Source organism: Eptatretus burgeri, chromosome 10, assembly GCF_056783735.1.
Source record: "Eptatretus burgeri isolate ZD-2024b chromosome 10, Ebu_testis_v1, whole genome shotgun sequence".
NCBI lineage: Eukaryota > Metazoa > Chordata > Myxini > Myxiniformes > Myxinidae > Eptatretus > Eptatretus burgeri.
The window spans coordinates 93328945-93349179 of record NC_140970.1 but is presented as its reverse complement, the minus strand read 5'-3'; the positions used below and the strand labels follow the sequence as shown (position 1 = coordinate 93349179).

The 20235-nt window shown below is 42.0% G+C and overlaps 1 protein-coding gene across 3 annotated transcripts in view; it reads right to left on the bottom strand.

Moving 5' to 3' along the window:
* Positions 1-6295: 6295 nt before the first annotated feature.
* Positions 6296-20235, bottom strand: part of LOC147019134 (ubiquitin carboxyl-terminal hydrolase 21-like) — a 57404-nt gene continuing 43464 nt past the window's right edge. Inside the window, exons 11-17 of one of the 3 annotated variants that reach the window (XM_085900020.1) lie at positions 20022-20189; positions 19755-19918; positions 19120-19567; positions 18543-18868; positions 13781-13923; positions 11341-11598; positions 6296-6614 (exon numbers count right to left, since the gene is read on the bottom strand). In XM_085900020.1, coding sequence (XP_085756146.1) covers positions 20068-20189 — 122 coding nt within the window. In that variant the 3' untranslated portion in view covers positions 6296-6614; positions 11341-11598; positions 13781-13923; ... (2 more) ...; positions 19755-19918; positions 20022-20067. The remainder of the gene's footprint in view (positions 6615-11340; positions 11599-13780; positions 13924-18542; positions 18869-19119; positions 19568-19754; positions 19919-20021; positions 20190-20235) is intronic. The other 2 variants (XM_085900021.1, XM_085900022.1) reach the window with 2 other exon arrangements.

Below are 20235 nucleotides of genomic sequence, written 5' to 3'. Positions count from 1 at the left end.
CCATAACATGATGCTGTCACCAGAATGCTTCACAGTAGGGATGTGGTGTTGTTTGGGTGATATGCTCTGTTGGGTTTGCAACAAACAACGTTTTGCGTCTTTGCCAAACAGTTCCATCTTGGTTTTATAAAACCACAAAACTTTTTGTTACGAAGCTTCAGAATGTCCGGAGTGGTTTTTGGCGGACCTCAAAGGGAACTCAATGTGGGCTTTTTTGAGTAATGGCTTGTCTTGCCACCCTACCGTACAGGCCAAACTTGTGGAGTGCTTGGGAATTTGTTTTTTACTTGAAAGTTGTAGGTTACGATGTGTAAATAAAGGTAGAAAAAGTCTGATTTAATGTAATATAATTCTAGGCTTCAAAGTAACAAAAGGTGAAAATGCTGAAAGGGGGTGTACACTTTCTCTCGGCACTATATGATACATATATGTATGTATGTATCATATACTCCGCCAAGAGGATTTGACCAAAGACTCTAAAACATTCAGGATTTCCCCCCCCCCTTCAACCCTCATCCCCAGCACCACTCCCCCCTCTACAATCCATCATCCCCACAAAACCCACCACTATCTCACCCCCCCCCACCCCCCACAAAACGGGACGATCCCGAAACATACATGACACCTGGTCAGCCTGTCATGGTGAGACAAAGCATTCATCACCCATTTTGTCCGGGGTGTCCGAGTGTGCATGGGCGGTGTCCATACTATCGGGCGATGATGGGTATTTCTGCTCGAGTAATGTAACCGATTTATCAATGAATACAAAATACCTTCTAAACCACAATTGAACAGAAAAACAAACTGGACCAATCTGTGTTGAAGATGCGACCAGAGTTTTCATCTTCACGAACATTTCCTCCTCTTCTTCCGAATCGCTCGCACAAGGCTCCAAACAAGAAGGCTCCATAATTCCAACGAAAGAGTTGCCATCACCAATTTTGTCTCCATTGGTTTCTTTAAAATCCCACTGATCAGTTTCAACATTCTGAGAACCTTCAGAGTTGCTAATGACGGTGGAATCAGTTACTGAATCTGAGCTTGAAATACACTTTCTCGATGTGAAGCCGCCACTCGGATCAATTTGGCTTCAAGATGTGACGTCGCTGACAAAATCGAAAATTGACATTCCAGGGAGTTTTTTCAACACTATGTGATTGGCAAAAAATATAAAAATAAATAATCAACAATGTTTTTCCTTCAAATTAGACCTTCATTAATGATTCTCAATGGTTTTCAGAAAGAAAAAAATTACATTTGGGATTCCCTTTAAGAATAGGCTGCATTGATGTTGACAGATATACGTTCTGACTGTGAAGTACATGAAGCTCTTTCACGTAGCAGGCTACATGATAAGTTCAACCGAAGCAGGCCACATGGGGCAAAAACACTTCCCATGCGATGAGTGGCCATGTGCGATTCATTGCGGGCCCTCCAGGCCGGAAGAGTCCAATAAAGGCTGATGGGGAGAGAGTGGATGGCCAGGAGTAGGGGGTCAGTTTAAAGACTACGAACTCTGTTGAGAGTGGTAGGGAGTGTCCACGTGGCCAAATCATCCTTTTCCCCATCTGCACAGGTGTGGAATGATGTCATGTGGATGTAAAGTATAAGTTGTGCTTAAGATAGAATGTAGAGCCTTAGATACACAACACATTTTTTTTATTATTTTCCCGAGCATAGGAATAAGAATGTACAACTAACAGGGTTAGAATAAGGGGAGCTTGCAGATCCATGAACAGAGAGCTTAACAACAGCCTTGGGAGAGGCTAAAAGGAGAGATGAGGGGTAGTGTGATGGTTGTGAGTCCAGAGAGGGCTTTGTGCACCTCCTCGATGGAAACGAAGCACATGCACATTGGAATAAGATTAGTTGTGCCTCATAGTATTCTGTTTAGCTTTAAAGAACAAGTTGTATTGAGGTTGATCGATATGCATTGTGACAGTTAGTTAAGTACATGCTCTTTCACCCTTATATTCTGGACTTGAACCATTTTTCACACACAACCACACGGACTGGCGCGAGAGCCCTCTGGTGCAGTTCCGCGTGCAACTAGCGGGAAGCGAGGAAACATCTCTGTGATAGGCACATAGAACCTCCTGCTTTCCCAAGAACTTTGTGGGTCAGCCAATGACGAGCTGTTGTTAGACAGAGCAGCAGGTGGATAGCGCCCTGGGGACAGAGTAAGAAAATAGCACCGCAAAGTGGGCGTAACCCCTCATCCCCTTGACGCAAACCAATTTCAAGATGGTGGCCATATTGAAAATCGCAGCACGCCCATTTTCGAAAGGAACCTTCCTCTACTCAACCCCAACACACCCAGAAAAATTGGATTTAATCGGACAAGGCGTTCTCCTCGAAATTGACGGAAACCAATTTCAAGATGGCTGCCATGGCGGCCACAGTGAAAATCGCAGCATGCCCATTTTGGAAAGGAACCTTCCTCTACTCAACCCCATTATTCTTCGCCAAAATAAAATCAATGTGTGAAGCCGTTCTCAAGTTATTGTCCAGAAACCAAATTCAAGATGGCTGCCCGAGCCGCCATATTGGATATCGGATCGCACTGATGCATAATTATCGAAAGGAACCTTCCTCTACCCAGCCCCAACACACACTGCAAAAATGGATTTAATCGGACAAGGCATTCTCCTCGAAATTGACGGAAACCAAAAGTTGACAGACACCCGGACAACGCCTATGACAACAATACCCCTGAGCCAATTCGGGCTGAGGGAGAAAAAAAGAAAGGACTACAAATAACAGACACAGCACAGATGTATGGTTTGGTTTTATGAGTGGGGATTGTGTACGTGGGCAGTTCTGTTTGTATGCTTCATCAACCCGTTGTTTATGAGCTTTACCAGCACGTGGTGTATGTCGCTTAATTAACCGTGTATATGCATGGTTTACTTTATTCTCTTTCTTGTTCGCGTTTTTATTTTCTCACTCGTTCTTGCACTTTGTTCTGTCCTTTTTTTTTCTTCCCTTTGCGGGCAATCACCCACATCATCGGGTGATTTGAGAGAGCGCAAGCAGAGTGGAGGAGGAGGAGGGAGTGTGAGGAGGTGGATCCAAGGACCATCAGGCCAGACCATTGGGCGACAACTCAAGTGTGTCGAGGCCACAACACCAACCACAACTAATTTTCTCACCTCTCCCTCTTCTCACCCCTCATCCCGTACTTGCCATTTCTTTGGGTGTCTGGATCCATTTTGTGTGGAGGTGTTAAGTAATCGCTGTAATAATTCCAAGGGTGGGTATGTCACATCGAGGTAATGGGAATGTTGTGAATACTTGCTAGCCTGCCATTGACAATACAAGCTTGAAACCGTCTTGAATTGTCCTGTCGTGTTTTGATCACGGCATGGAATGCCTTAGGGCCATTGACCCAAGGTTGATTGGCCAATGATAGACGACAGGATGCGGCTCGTAATGCTGGTTCATTCTGCCAATTAACATCCATTGCGCATCTACCGGCAAGATTCCCTATCTGGTACAGTCATCTCACAGGTACGGTAAACCAACCCTGACTGTGAAGATCTGACCAGAGGTGAGTGTTGTAGATGGCGTCTGTGGCCTTTTTAGACACCTCAGACTGTCGGAGTTATCCAAGAGCAGCGAGGTCCATCACAATGTGTTGTTAAATGTCAAATGTTGTCCAGATATTGATCAACGATGCCCTCTGAGGAAAAATCCATATTTAGATAGGAAGAATTTATTGTCAATTCATGCCAATTGTTTACTTTGGGGTAATTGCATAATTTTAACACCCAAATTCAGATAATCATGAGTCTCACTCTGGTGTAGTCACCATGAACAATGTTGCCAGGAGTTACATATGGGGGCCTGGAATAGACCATGACATACAGTCCTCGCTGTATGTGTCACCATCACACTTGTCAGAAGCTTACTCAAGTTCCAACCCATTCACCTCTAAATGTGGCCAATGTGCAGCTTCGACCACGGTTTGATGACCTTGATTATGCTGGACTCTTTCTGGACAGAATATTCCTCGTCATTGATACCCATTCTAAGTGGATTGAGCGTGTCATTCATTCTTCAAACTCCTTAACTATTACCATTGAATCCTTACGAACCATGATCATGAACCTCCCTTTTGAAATATTATGGATTATATAACTTTAAAAACTTAAAACATTATCGTATCCAGATCCGGATGTTAACCAAAATCGAATACATTTGTCCTCGTCACACATCTAACCCGTCCGTCAAATTTTGTCTGAATCCTTTCATAATTTTTTGAGATATCCTGCTCACAGACAGACAGGGATGACAACATAACCCCCTCATCCACCTTTGGTGGCGGAGGTAATAAGGACTTTCAAATGGAATTTATTTCGGAATTGTCCGTTAGTAAAGTGCCAGCTTGTGCATCGATAAACTACACAGACAAATGAATACTAACACAACATTAGAACATGTGAGTGGTGTGGATTGCAGATTTTATGCGAGCTTCAAAATGACATCCTGGCGTTGACCTCGTCCCACCCGCTATCCACTCAGTATAGTAGAGCTCAGTGGTTGCCTGTCCGTGATGAGCGACCGCCCCGAGAACATTTCAGCTATGCTTCAGAAAATTCGGGAACTCAAAGTGAGAGCGGAGTAAGAATAAGATTTGACCGTTGATTCCATTATGAAGGTGACCATATGGGACATCGAACAATCGGGGACACAGCGATTGTAGGCGTTGCTCAATAGAATCAATGTATCTACCAAATCTAGCTCAAACAGCCGATAAATGAGGGGACAGAGCCGATTTGACAGTTGAGCCCATTGTCATGCTCAACAAACTAAAAATCAAACATCAGAGATGAAGGGACTGTTCAGTACAATCAGAACTCTCCTTTTCAGCTGATTTGACCAATAAATCAAGAAATTGTAGCAATTACAGGAATTGACATTTGAACCCATTTAAGATCACATGAACAAAATTTGATAAGTCAGGCTAACACCAATTGCTAGGAATGTTGAGAACATTAAAACGGAATCGCCCGTAAGATGAAAACTTTGAAAAATCCCAAGAGTTGACGGAGCAGAAATTAAAAATTACCTGAACGGACATCAAAAAAAACTTGGGGATCGTAGAGGCCACAAAGAATCAATACTCCCAGTTGGTGGTGTATATCTGTTGATGTTTCATTGTTTTGGTTTTATTTGCAATTGTTGGAGCTGTATTCGTTGTTTTGGTTTCTTGTGTGCCATCTTCCATTTGCACCTGTCTTTGGAATATTTTTTGCTTTCGATGGGTGAGAAATATTCTCTGGTTGGTTGTTGTCTTCGTGTTCATTTACAAATTGGATTCAGTAGTCTGTTGCACTTTTCACGTATTCTTCCAATCCTGCAGTTGTCATTCTGTGCGCTTGGTTGCGTTATATCAGGCCGCTACCTCCTCGTCTCGGCAGGAACATTCTCGGGATGCAATGATTTTTGTTAAACATTTTGTGGAGGGTTATTTATTCGTACGCAGCCTGTGTCCAACATTGGAGTACTGTTGAAGTATAAATCAAACTTCTTCATATTTGTAAATAATAACATTAATAACTGCTGTAATTGAAAGAATTTCATGTGAAAAATAAATATTAATCCTGTATTACATTTACATTCACAAGCAGCTGTGTGCGTTTCATCATTGGTTAAATTTCTTCTCTGATAAATATTGGACCTTGAGAAAGACGGTTGTGCTTTTTCCCTATTGGATGAATTTTGCTGAGTTCATCCCTCCCCCAACCTAAAGACAAACCACAAGCAGTTCCTTGTCTTGTTTTGTTCAACCATCTCATTGCACCAATGTTTGCTTAAGTGTATAATCGGACATTTGCTGGGGAACCGAGAGAGGGTTTCATCATTGCTGGAGTGCCTCTCTCTATACGTATGTTCAAGTGATTCAACTCTGTAAAATAAATTGTAAAAATAATCTGAGTGAGTTTTCTTCCACAGTACCCTGGATGCATTGTTTAGTCTCAACCCTTTTGGTCTCTCCATATGAACACACCTTTGTGCTCTTTTCAAGCAAGCTGAATGACAAGTTGAAAAAAACATCATCGTATGCAAATGAAATTTTCACCTGAGGTTGTCAGCCATGACTCCACATCAACAGATCTTCTAGTACTCACTGTGTCCATGGTTCTCTGTCAGACATGAATTGCTCTACACTTCATTGCACATTTCTGTCAGATTGTGGCCAGCTTCAATTACTCTGGAATACATATCATTATTGGCAAAGCACTTTTATGAAGCTCAATAATTATGAACAAGCAGAGAAACTAAGCAATACTTACAAAAACATCACTTTAATTCAGGGTGAGATGAAATACAATTTTCCTACATGCCTGATTGTGCCACAAAGTCACTTCTGAAAAACATCAGAGAGAGATGTCACAGTGAGTTTCCTCTTTAGTTCTTGTGCTGTTGTTAGTGCTGTTGTGCTTGTAAGCCCGGAATATCACATTCTTTACAGGCTCCACCATGAGGAAGCCATTGTCTTCAAAGCGTCCGTGTAGCATGCCAGCATCCAGAAACACAAAAGGACTCACTGCAGAGGCCTTCAGAACCACTGTAAATCTCTGCAGTCCAGCAGGGTTCACAGCGACAACCTGGAAATGAACGTCGAGATATAGCAAAATATCTTTGTGGTCTCCCTTCCTGCCAAGCTTAACAAGCCATATTATTACAGGTTTTGAAATATTCAGAACTAGTGAATTATCCGATTGGGGGATTTTTCCACATGTTGGTGGAATCTGCAGTTGCCGCTTCCACTTCATTAAAGTTAAGTTTTCCAAATCGGATTTGTCATGTTTTTCTGTTATTGCTTCATCCCTGTGATGCTGTTTGTGTTTTTGGCCAATTTTCCATGATAAATCTTACCTTGTGCTATATTTGTCAAATTTGTTTTCGTGTTGTTCATGGTCTATTCCTCGGTTAGCTGCCATGAAAATTACATGTCTTTCTTGGTGTCGTATTTCTCGTTTTGCTTCTTTCTTCCTGAATATTGAACTTTCCACCTCCTCAATGTTATCCTACTTCCCCTCCTTACTTGAAAATAAAAATAAAAACAAACAAAACAAGAACGCCACTCTTCAGTTGTGACGTCGGCAGATAAGCCTCCGTCCACATTATTACACCATTATACATGTGTGTACCAAGTTTGATTGAAATCCCTAAACCCGGATCCAAAATGTTACATAATTCTGACTGCCAGCCCATGCATCCGATCAGGCTGAAATTTAAAACACATTCCTCATGTTCTCTAGATCATAATTGTGAAGTTTCACATTGATTGATGAAGCAGTTCAAGAGAATTAATTTTTTTTTAAGATTTTTGTTCAATCTAATATGGCTGCCAGACCATGTGACCTCTTAATCATTCGTGAACATCCCAAAGGCTTGGGGAACATTTAGGTGAAGTTTCCCCTTGATCTTTCAAACTGTTCTGGAGATTTTTAAAGGTTTATTCTTCAAGAAACCATCGCTCTCCAACTATGTGACCTACGATGTCATAGGTGGAGAACTTTTTGTTCTGCATGGATCGGCGATCATACCTGTAAAGTTTTGCCGTGATCTGTTCAGCTGTTTCGGAGAGCTATGTTAAAAACAATAAGGCTGCCGAACCACATGATTGATGCCATCGATTTTTTTCCCCCATACAATTTATGGACAAGATGAGCCACAAAAATTTTCATACTGATCGGATAAAGCGTTCAACACATGCAGTTATAACGTCATAATGAAGACACCTAGGACGTCCTCAAAAAAAATCACACTCATTTCCCATGTGGAGTACTTTACATATGCCAAGTTTCAATGTTTTTCCATGGAGCGGTTCCAGAGATAGAGGTCCAAAGTTTTTCCTTTTTTCCAACATGACTGGCACATCACATGACCTATGACATCACGATTATGATAAAAAACATTCCACATGAGTCATCATTCATGTAGAATGTTTTTAATCACACCTCATGGTGAAAATTTTGTGACAATCGGATAAGCGGTTACATAGAAAACAGAGAAAATTAGCACGGATGGACATATTTACAGATGGACAAGATTAACACAAAATGCCTGTGGTGACTTCGTCAGTGGAGACATTAAAAAAAAAAAAATTCACTCCACAATTATCTCATTCTACTTGAATTTCCTTCTGCCTCCTGCACTCCATTCTTTTTTTATCTCCCTTTTCACAATATCTCCAAAGTGAATCTTCATTGAATAGCAATGCTTCTTCCTTTAAAAATGCTTCATTTCCTAACTTCTCCATCAGGAGTACCACTCCTCTTCTTATTACCGATATATTCCTCTTCTACTTCTTCACAAGACCTTTCTCTGTGCCTTCAACAAAAACTCTTACTTCCCATCCATGATTTTTATCTCCATTTGTCCAATTTGGGATTTTTGGAATCGGCATCCCTCCACTTCATATCCACTCTATCTACATTCCTCCTTAACCCACCTACTCAAAGGTCCTCCATCCCTCAATGCCTCTTATTCTGTCCCTAACTGTGTGGACCTCAAACATCTGAGGTCTCCGTTCCAACCTGACAGATCTGTCAATCCAGGCCACTGCTAATAAACCGGACATCTGTTTAACAGAAACCTTCCTCCCACAAGACATCCCCGATTCCTTGGTGTCTTTCTCCGGTAATTGTCTCCTCCGATTTGATAGGGCTGAACCAAGCCCCGGCGGCGGAGTTGCATCCCCATTAAGAACTCAAGTTCTCACTGCCCCTGTACTGATCTTACCTTTGACTGTGACCTCCCCTCTGCTTCCACCTCTTGTTTGACTGTGACCTCCCCTCTGCTCCCACCTCTTGTTCATCTGTGTGTTGTACTGTCCTCCAAACAGTGACGATTCCATTTACATCTCTCTCTGACATCATGGACAAACTTTTAACCATTCATACCAACTCCCTCTTCCTTGTATGTGGTGATTTTGATTGTCACCGTGCAACTTGGCTGGGTGTTGGTACCTCTCTCACCAACCATGGCACTTCAGCAAAGGACTTTTGGGACTCCATATGACCGACTCGATTTATGAACTTTCCAATCCGGATTTCTCCCAATAGCAAATCCTGCCTTCGGGATTTGGTGATGACAAATTTCCCCACAAATGTCTCCTGCTCCTCCTCTGCTCAAATGCTTGTGAGAGTCAACATAAACATCTCAGAGAGATACCTCAGTGCTGGTGAGTCTGGCAGTTCACTCAGGCAGATTTATAGGCACTGCAAACAGCCATTTCTCTGCAGAACTGGTCTCCCATATCCAATGCCCCTGATTGTTAACTCAGCCTGGGAATTGTTTCACAGAAACCTGCTCTCTCATGCGCTGATCCATCCCATCTCGTCTTCATTTATCCCACTCTTTTTCCCACCCATGGTATGCTGGATCATGTGGTGAGGCAGTTGCTTTGAAACAACTGGTCTTCTCTTACTGGAAAACAAACAACCAAAAAGGCAACCTCAGCTCATTCCACAAAGCCCTCAACAAGTGTGTGTCCATTCTCAGGAGCCAGAAAACAACATCTGCCCAACCTCAAGATTGAACTTTCAAACTTTCTGCCCTCCTCTAAAACCTGGTGGTGTCTTGTTAAGTCTTTCTCTGTTGTATGCTCCCCTTCCATCCCTTCCCTCACTTCAAATGGCACCACAGCTGACACCACTTGTGAGAAGGCCAAATGCCTCAATTCTGTGTTTGCTTACAAATCTTGTCCCAAACTCCTCACTCTCCATACCCGCTGGACCCAGTCGCACCCAATTGATCCTGGACTTAATGTCTTTTGCACCTGAGAATATGGAGAAGTTACTAGCAATCCTCGACTTCAGCAACCATGATTATGCAACTGCACCAGATGGCATCAGATCACATGTCCTAAAAACCTGCTCGGCTGCTCCCTCTCCCGCTCTCCCTCTCTCTCTCTTCCCTTTTCACCATAGATCATACTCCATCTGCTTGGAAGTCAAACAAGATCACTACATTACATAAAAGGTACAAAAACTGATCCCCTTAACTCTTGACCAATTAGCTTACCTCCAACCATCAGTAAGGTCATCAAATCCATCATCGCAGTTGAAATGAAATCCTTCTTTTTCTCCAACGGCCTCATCTCAGATCACCAATTCAGATTCAGACCAGGTCACTCCACTTTGGACATGCTGCTCCCACTCTCCCAACAATGGATGGAGACCCTCAATGTCAGATATGAGATAAGGGCCGTCTCTCTGAACACATCTCGAGCTTTCAATACAGTCAGGTATCCTGCCTTGCTCTCCAAACTCTACTTATGGCATCCAAGAGCCAACTCCACACATGGCTTACTGACTTCCTCTACTCTCGTAACCAAATTGCGGCTCGCTTGAAACAGAATCCTTTCATTTTCCTCTCCCCGTTAAGGCTGGAGGGTCCCATGGCAGTGTTCCTAGCCCAGTCCTATTCCTGATCTTCAGAAATGATCTCTCTGACTCAGAAAAATCCTCTTTAGCCATGTGGTGATGACTCCACCCTCTGTTGTGACATCCTTCATCATCCAGATAGGCAGGCTACAGCCTCTTCCCTCTCTTCAGACTGTGATACGAAAAACAAAAAAAAATACAAACTTGTCAAACATTTGGAATACATCTTTCAATCTGGACAAATCTCTCACACTCACGATCTCTGTCCAAAAGGACCATCTGGCAAAGCTCCCCCCCCTCCCATTTACATTTTAAAACAATCCTCTTGAGAGAGTTCAACCATTCAAACTTCTGGGTCTTACTTTCAGCTGAGATCTTTCTTTGACAAACCTCATTTCAAAGTTGGTCTCCAAAGTCATTCAACAACTGGACATCCTGCATTGTGTAAAGTCCTACCTTGGCACACCTGAACTTCTATTCACCTATAAAGCCTTCATCCGCAGCTTGATGGAGTACTGCTCTCCTCTCAGGGCTGGCTACCCTGCTTCACACCTTGCTTAGCTCGATGCTGTGCAAACCAAGGCCTTCAAGATTAGTTGCCTTATTTTGCCTTGTATATAGCCTTATAGCCTTGGTTTGCAGCAACAAAATGTGAAAAATTTGAAATGGGGTGTAGACTTTCTATAAGCACTGTAGATTAGCCGTTGCAGCAAAAATTGGTATTCCCGTCAGTGAAGAGACAGGTCTTGTATATATGTGAGGAAAATTTAAACGTGACCTCGAGAAATGAGTCAATAAAAGGACATGATGATGATGATGATGATGATGATGATGATGATGATGATGATGATGATGATGATGATGATGATGATGATGATGATGATGATGATGATGATGATGATGATGATGATGATGATGATGATGATGATGATGATGCCTGCACCAATCCATGGAGCCCTGTGACACGATGCAGGGGAACAGGAAAATGAGAATTCCTCTGCCCATAGTGGATACCATTGGAGGTCATGAGTTGGGCAGTAAGCAGGCAGAGAGTGGGAGAGCAGTCTGCACATGATGCAAGAAGCGTAGAGAGGGGACGTCGAAGGACCGACTGGGAAGTGCGTGCATGCAGCAGAAATTCTGAACTGTTGAGATGGCATGCTGGTTGGAAAGAGTCCCAATGGTAAACAGTCAGCTGCAGAACAAGAATGAATGGAGAATAGGTGAGTGGGGAAGGAGCATCGAGAAGGTTTGATTTAAAAGAGTTGGCCTTGTTGCGTCACCTTTGGTTCGATGAAATCTCGTGGATTATTATGGTAAGACAAAAGGGTAAGATAAGAAAGGATGACAGCAAAATCAATATTGCAGTCATCCACCAAAATAAATAAATATTACATACACAAGACATTTTAAGGAAAAAAAAAAGAATAGTGTACAACCTTGATCATGCAATTGCATTGTAAAGATGGTCAGTGATCAATTGTTAACAGCTGCAATTTCATATTCACAGGTCATTGACAATGACCAGGCCAATTAGGAAGTGAATCAAAAATATTATTGAGGGAATGCAAGTCTGAAGCTTCATTCTGCTCCTCAGAAGCTTCAATATGAGACTTTTAAAATGACGTACGAATGATAATGAGGCCTTTTGTGCATGTGCTCTGTGCGTATTTTTCATGGATTCAGTTCGGCTTGTCAGGCACTTTTAACCTGGCGTTACGAGTGAGAAATATAAAATTAAATTCTTTTTAACATAATTTTCAGCATTTAGATGAAAGAATGGCAATTTCAAAATGGTTAACCACAATTCTTCTGTTCCTGAATGCAAATCGGACTCGGTCTGCCTGAATGTTGGGAATGACAGCATCGTCGTTCCAATGGAAGACATCCATTAAATAAATCACCAAGCCTGACATGTTCACACGAGGCAATCCCACAAGGTTCAAAGTCCACTCACTGATCGGGATGGATTTGGGAGGTCGGGTAGACCGTGACCGTCCACAGGCCCTCATCGTCAGGAGTTTTTGCAGTACGGGCTGAAAATATAAACTTTTTGGGTGAGATGATCAGAAAGTTCTCCAAATGTTTTGTTGCGCAAAGGCACGCTTTCTCTCAGGTGCTTTTCCAAGCATTTTAGCTTATTTTGGAAGCTTTTTGAGCCATTTAGGTATTAATCTTTCTCTGGCACACATGATATATGCCCCCGCCCCGATTACCTCGATCACGAGGGATTTCTGCAAATGTGCGCTGAGCATTCTTTGGCGGATGACGTCATTTTGAAAGGCTTATATTGCAGCAATAACAGTTTTGCAAGCGAAGCAATAAGTACTTGTAATTGTGTGCAACAGTCAAACTAATCTGTGCATAGAATAAAAATCTATATTAATAACTTTGAGTGAGATTGCAATAATAATTAGTAACATAACCCCAATTATCTGTCCAAGTAAATGTGTGCGTGTGTGTGTGTGTGTGTGTGTGTGTGTGTGTGTGTGTGTGTGTGTGTGTGTGTGTGTGTGTGTGTACGTCTCCTCCATAACTCTAAAACCATGAAACCTAGCGGCCTGAAACTTTTCATGCATACGAAGGGATCTCCAAGGGAGGAGTGCAAGAGTGAAATTTGGTGTTTGGGTAAATTTAAACACCCCTTTTGAAGATAATTAACAGCCTTATTTAATTATCCTTTATCAGGCACCATCCTTGGTCACCTCGCTCTCTATGGGGTCTTAAGATGAATCCTGGGTTACCGGTGGGGTCTGAAGCCACCATTTTTTGACAAGCTCAACCACCCCTCAACTTGGAACATGCTGCAACGATTTCTAAACGATGAAGTTTTTTTTGTCACTTTCCTCACTCATGCTTGTCACCTTGTCTGTCTTGAATGCCTGATCATCATACATACAAATCATCTGGATACATTGCAATGCTTATAAATGCCCGGAGACGCCAACATTTATGGCTTTATTTCATTTCCGCGCATACCATAACCTCAAGAATCTCTTGAACTAAACCAAATAACAAAATTTAAGTTCCAGAATTGAACTTAGCATCAGTTCCGACTGCTAAAAAAGATTATATGTATCTGTGGGAAATTTACCTCCTTTCTCTTTCGACTCCTTGTACCTCCCCCTTCCTCTCTCTTCCCCCGTCCCTTCCTCTCTCTTCCCCCGTTCCTTCCTCTCTCCCCTCCCACACCTCTCGTTCTCACTCCTCCCCCCCCCCTTTAGTACTCCCGTCAGTGAAGCAACGGGTGGTATTTGCTCGTTTATCAACACCACATGGATTTGCATAAGCAGAAGAAATGCATTGGATTAAAATAATGACAACAAAACAAGGTGGTTATTATGGTGAATGTACAACCGAAATACACTCGTTTTTACCTTCAGCATCAACTTGAGATCAAAGTTTAGTTCAGACACTGCATAAACCAGGAGATCCTCTTCATCTTCAAACAAGATTGGCACTACTGGAGCAAAGAAGTCTTTTGCAAAGTAATGAAGCATTTTCCACTTTCCACTGTATTCTAATGGGAAACAAAAGATGAAATAAAGTAAAACATTTTTGCATTAAAAAGGCATTGTTTGCACCCAGACAAAAAAGCATTCCTTTAGTGTCGTAATTCTCAAGACGACTGTAGTAGGACCTGTTACCAACTAGAGTATATGAGAGTACAACTCTCACATGCTATAGTTCGAATTGGAGCATTATTGCCACACACACACACACACACACACACACACACACACACACACACACACACACACACACACACACACACACACACACACACACACACACACACACACACACACACACACACACGCCTTTGTGGCTTGAGGATCAGGATGGCGTTCCGCGACCAGTCACGTTTCTGCCGGACTGCCTGGAGCCCTGGATGATTTCGTGCTGCAATGTTGGCAGCAGACGTGGCTCGTTTTTGGGGTCATGGAGGAAAGAGGGAGGTTAACACTGAACGACCTGATGCTGCTTTTGGCCGAGTCGAGATCTCAGCCCGTGGGGTGATTCCCGGAGGGAGAAATCCCGACTGGAGCGGTGGGGATGGGGTATGTGGGAGAGATGAATCGAGTGTTGGAAAACAAGAGAGCATACAAAGGGAGGCAGACTCTTCCAGGCAAAAGCCTTTGTGTCTGTGCAACCACACCGAGCAGCACAACAACACACCATTATATTACAATGATGTAACAACAGCACAGCATTGTGTTACAATAATGTAACAACAGCACAGCACACAAGAAGAGCCACCGGAAAACGGTCCACGGCCATAACATCTATAATGGCGTGACCGTGACCGTGACCGTGACCGCGACCTCTTTCTTTTTCTCTCCCTTCTTATATAAAATGTATTCATTCCCTCATTAATTGTACCAAAAAGTGACACACAAAGATACCAGGCTAAATAAATGTGATTATCCTCCTAGAATACAGTAAGTCATCACTATCCGGAAGTCCGTATGTTGTAACCCGTGATGGAGAACGTGACTGAGGCGTTCTCTTCCCCAAAAGCCACGCCTATGCAGCAACGTGTCCTGTCATTGGTTTGGTGAATAAATGGCCATAACTTGGGAAACACTTGTCCGATTAATATCAAACCTTGAAAAGGCACATACACAGGTCCCCAGCAATATACCTGGCAAGTTTCAATTAGATCAGACCAGTGGTTGTCGAGAAACAGCGGTGACAGACACACACACACACACACACACACACACACACACACACACACACACACACACACACACACACACACACACACACACACACACACACACATTGCTGGAATAAAAGATAGATGTTGCAACAGGACACTAACATGCCTATGTTCAAGTGGTTATGCTCTTTGAAAACCAAACTTTTGTCATGTGTCAACTATGACTACCTTTTCATATCCATATCCACATCATGCTAAATTTTAAAATGATATCAATCTATCGAAAAAAACTTACAAGACAAAACATCAAAACTGCTGATGAGTCACACACATACTGTGAGGCAAAAGTTCTATTCCTATACTTTGAATATGTCTATAATCATGAGTTCACTAGTATTTATTCGTATTGGTACAATTATAGTTTCAGCCTGCCTGTTTGTTGCAAGATTCCAGACATCTTCATCAGAACTGTCATCTTCATCTGAAGATGCAATTTCCATGTCATCCTCCTCTTCCTTATCCATTGCTTCTAATTCCTCTGTCTTTGGGATAAGACTTTCGGGAAGTCGTCCCCCTTCGAACCAAACCGGTTTGTAATGGTCATCAACTCACTGCCAGCCATTTTCTTCAGTGGGATGCTGCTCTATATCATTTTGATCTGCTCTTGCCCACATGTTGGCAACAAAGGAAGCATGCTTAGTGTGAGTATTGAGCTCATCTTCGCAAGGTTGTAGTCCACTTGCATCCATGCCCCTCAAATTGGCGAGTAGGTTTTTTCCATTTCCCCTTGGACCGTATGTCTTCATGAACTTATCGTACCTACACTGATTCAGGCTGGTGTTTACACTATCCTTAGCTCCATACATTGTGGCTTCTTAAATGGGTTTGGCACCAAAAGGATCACTTGAGAACTACTGATCCTTCATCAGGAAGGTCAAAAGAATATTTCCATAAAGTTTCATTGATGCACTTGAGATGTGTTTTAAATGTGAAAGTCGCGCCCCTTTAGGCCATTCTTCAATGCATTTTGAAACAAATTCGACACTTATGAATGGCACACCTGTAATCACAGTGCCAAATTTAAACTTTTGGTACAGGTTTGATCGATGCACTCAAAAATGTAATTTAAACTGACTTGGGCGGGGGGGGGGGGGGACTTCAAGCAGCGCCCCCTACTTAATGCACCAATTGGAAAACTTAAGAATGATCATTCGGAGGTCCCCATCCCACCATCGGATGAATTTTGCTCTCAAACCTTTTGACCCCAAGGTGTAACACAAATCACTGTTTGCTCCCAGATGATGTGGTCCCAATCTCCTCCTCCCCTTATGATGTCAAAATTGCACACATAGAATACTTCACCCGATAAAGTATGCACATTTTTGAGGTTCATCTGGGGATAAATTGGTCCACACAAAATAAATTGATGACATCACGAGTCATGTGGTTTGGCAGTCAGATTCTTAAAAATAAAGATGAAAAAAACCATCAAAAATCTTCTCTGAAACTGTTGAACAAAAAAAGGTGAAACCGCACATGTATTTTTTTCAGTGATTCTTTAGCCTATCCATGGTGAACAAAAGGTTCAACTGTATAATATCACAGGTCACATGGATTGGCAGCCACATTGGACTTACCCAAAAACCAAAAACAAGCTCAAATGAGCTAAGATCCTCATCCTGTTAATGATGAAGTCATAAAAACGAATATGACGTCATTGTGATGTATCAGGTTTGCGATAAATTATATCTGTGCTAATGCCCGGCTTGATTCCCGCAAACAAAATTCAAACAGCTTGCCTATTTTCGGAGATAATGGTATCGGTGATTTCCATTTGCGGTGATATTATGACGTCAACTTTTTTTCTTGGAAGAATTTCCAAAATCGGAGATGGTTACTGCCTGCGCGTGCTTTCTGCATATACATGGCAAGTTTCACGAAGATCCGATGAAAACTCTGGGTTGTGAAACAAAAAATGTCAAAAAATAGGAATGAGGTCATAAAAATTGATATGACGTCATAGTGATGTATCATATGTGCGGTAATTCATCTCTGCTCATGTTCTGTTCGATTCCCATAAGCAGAATTCAAAAAGCTTGCCTAGTTTCCGAGATAACTTTTAGGCGATTTCCATTATTTTCTAGGGGGAATTTTCAAAATCGGAGATGGTAACTGTCTGCGCAGGGTATTTTTACAGATATATGCCAAGTTTCAGGAAGTTTCGATGTAAACTGTAGGCTGTGAAACAAAAAAATCCACAAGAAGAAGATGAAGAACAACAACGTGAGTAAGACTTAGAGATCCTCCACGAGGATCTAAAAATCTTCTCCAGAACAGCTGGACAGATCAACGGGAAATCTCACACAAATGTTCCCCAAGTCTTGGTTTTGATTCCATTTGATTTGAATTTAATTAATTTTAATCCCATTCTGAATTCAATTGAATAATCACAAACGTCATGGGTCAGGGTCAAGTGTCCGATCAAAGTGGGATGGATGTCTTGATAACCGGTCATAAATGTCACTGCCAGTTAGGTGTAATTAATTATGTAACACAGCAGCACAAAAACACCACACAAAACAAGTCCTGATGAGGGTCTGTAATCTCCGATTGCTCTTTTTCTTGGTGTAAATGTGTAAACACGTCGAAAGGTCTGAAAAGGTCCAAAGATCTGAAAAAGGTCGAAGGTATCTCAAGAGTGTAAATTAAGGTCCAAAGAGTCAGAATTGTAAAAAGTAGTATCAAGGTTCCTTCAAGGTCTGAAAGGTGTGAAGGTCTCCAGGCCGAAAGGGTGAATTGGAGTCTGCAGGGCATTAGGGGTTCTAATGGGTCAAACGGGGTATATATATATATATATATATATATATATACATATATATATATATATATATATATATATATATATATATATATATATATATATATATATATATATATATATATATATATATATATCGTGTCTTCGGGGGTCTATGGGTTACATGTGGTCCAAAGGGTCTTCGGGTTCCAGAGGGTCTTCCGGCTGTGTCGGGTCAAGTGGGGTCTCAAGAGTTTTAGGTGACGAGGGGGCTTGAGTGTATTGGGGATCAAAAGCATCTAAAAGGCCTTCAAAGGTCTAAGCATTTGAAAGGGTGTTATGGATATTCGGGTTCCAAAGCATCTTAAGTGATGGAGGATGTTGGTCTCACATCTTGTGTATCCTTGTGATGAATGAGCCGCTGGGGGTTGAGCCCCGACTTTGACTGCTAATATGATCAACTTATGTGAACACTGAACAGCCATACATCTGTGAGCAACTTCAACTGGAGGCGAAAATTCCTTCTTGCTTCTGCTCATCATCATCGAACTTTGAGATTTATATTTGAAAGTGTAGTTTTCAATCTTCTCTTTTACCCTTTTGCTTGATTCTCCCCAGAAACCCTGTGCTCAGAACACAAGTGGAAACGTAACAATTTCATTCCAAACACTCTCACCTGAAGCCCAGTTTTGAGAACCTCACTGCATCGACAACATCTCATCAAGAAGAAGAGATCCTGGACATAATGGGCAAAGAGAAAAATCTCACATATTAAAGAAACACAACATGGAAGACAATTATGATGATTTATTGTTCAAATAACAGATGTACAGGATTGTGCAATAAAAGGTTGACAAAAATTAAACATAATGCAGTGACATCATCCACCAAACAATGTCCTCAACCACTCCCAGCACTGGAATTCACTTTTCTGAAACAACACTTCTCCCTCCATTCGGTCCTTCCACTGATTTTCTTGTAGGTCTGGTGTAAAACTCGGGGCTGAGAGAACAAAGCAACAAAGATCAGTTACTTATGAGAACCATTTTATCAGAACAGGATAATGACAATATGTCTGACGTGATTATGCACAGACAGAGCACTTCCTTTCAAGCTGTCTGGTTTGGGTGTGACTCTCAGCCTGACGATAAACTGGCAGATCAGTGCTTTGCAGGTGAGATATAAGAGCAGGTGCGACCAAAGTCCAAATTCCCACCATAACCTCCAGAGGGCAAGAGGCAACCCAAAAATACCTTTTCATGACATCTTGATTCCCTTCTTGCAAGAACTGACAATGAATAGTCCCAAATGGGACAGATGCTCGTCTCCCACTGGAGGGCGGTCATAGTCAGGATCCATTTGGTGAAGGTGAAAAAGTTAATTTTCAATTTCCTTGGATGGAAAATTATTATCAACAGACCTACCTTGATCGCTCCTGAAAATAAAAATAACCCGGATGACGGAAAATGAAGCAAAAACATGTGTATTGTAAACTTCATTTTATATATATATATATATATATATATATATATATATATATATATATATATATATATATATATATATATATATATATATATATATATATATATATATATATATCTCGAAATGTGGAGTGCGAGGAGGACTCTCCCGATCTCCATTGGACATCGTCCTGCACCAAGGCGTCTCCTCCAACCCAGAGGCCGAGGCCCAGAGACTCTGTCAAACAGACAAAGATTACATGGTCAGCATCATTTGCACATAAAACGGAGCCGCCTATCTGGATTTCAGGTTTATTTGCCCTCATCACATTGTATCCTTGGATTCGGAAGGCATTTTCATGGGATAAACGACTTGGGAGCTTTTTAAACATGATTTATAACTCTTCCCTCCCTCACCATAATACCTGGGGTAAACCTGATGTTAGCTTTGTGGTTAGAATGACTGGCTCAGAATGTTTAGGTCCTGAGTTTGAGCACGCAACCATTGAATTAACACCAGGTGGGGTTGACTTATTCTGTCATCTCAGCCCATCATCCTTCCAAGATCAGCAAAATGAGTACCAGTGTACTGGTATGGGGGTACAGCATCAGCGGCATTGTCACACTCCAAGAAAATAATAGCGACCTGGCAGTCAAGCTGCCATAGCAAGAAGAAGAAGAAGAAGAAGTACCTGGTGTGTGGCTGTTTCTGCCCTTTTGCACAATATGGTGGCATCTCTAGCACGAGGTGCGGCCCGTCGGACTGCGCCTTCGATGGTACATCAGCACGTAAGCATCTTTTTTGCAAACCTCACGCTCTTCCGCAGAGAACACTTCATGATCATCAAAACTCCTCCAGCCTGTACATCACACCGTGGGATCAGAAAACACATCTTCAAAACAAAA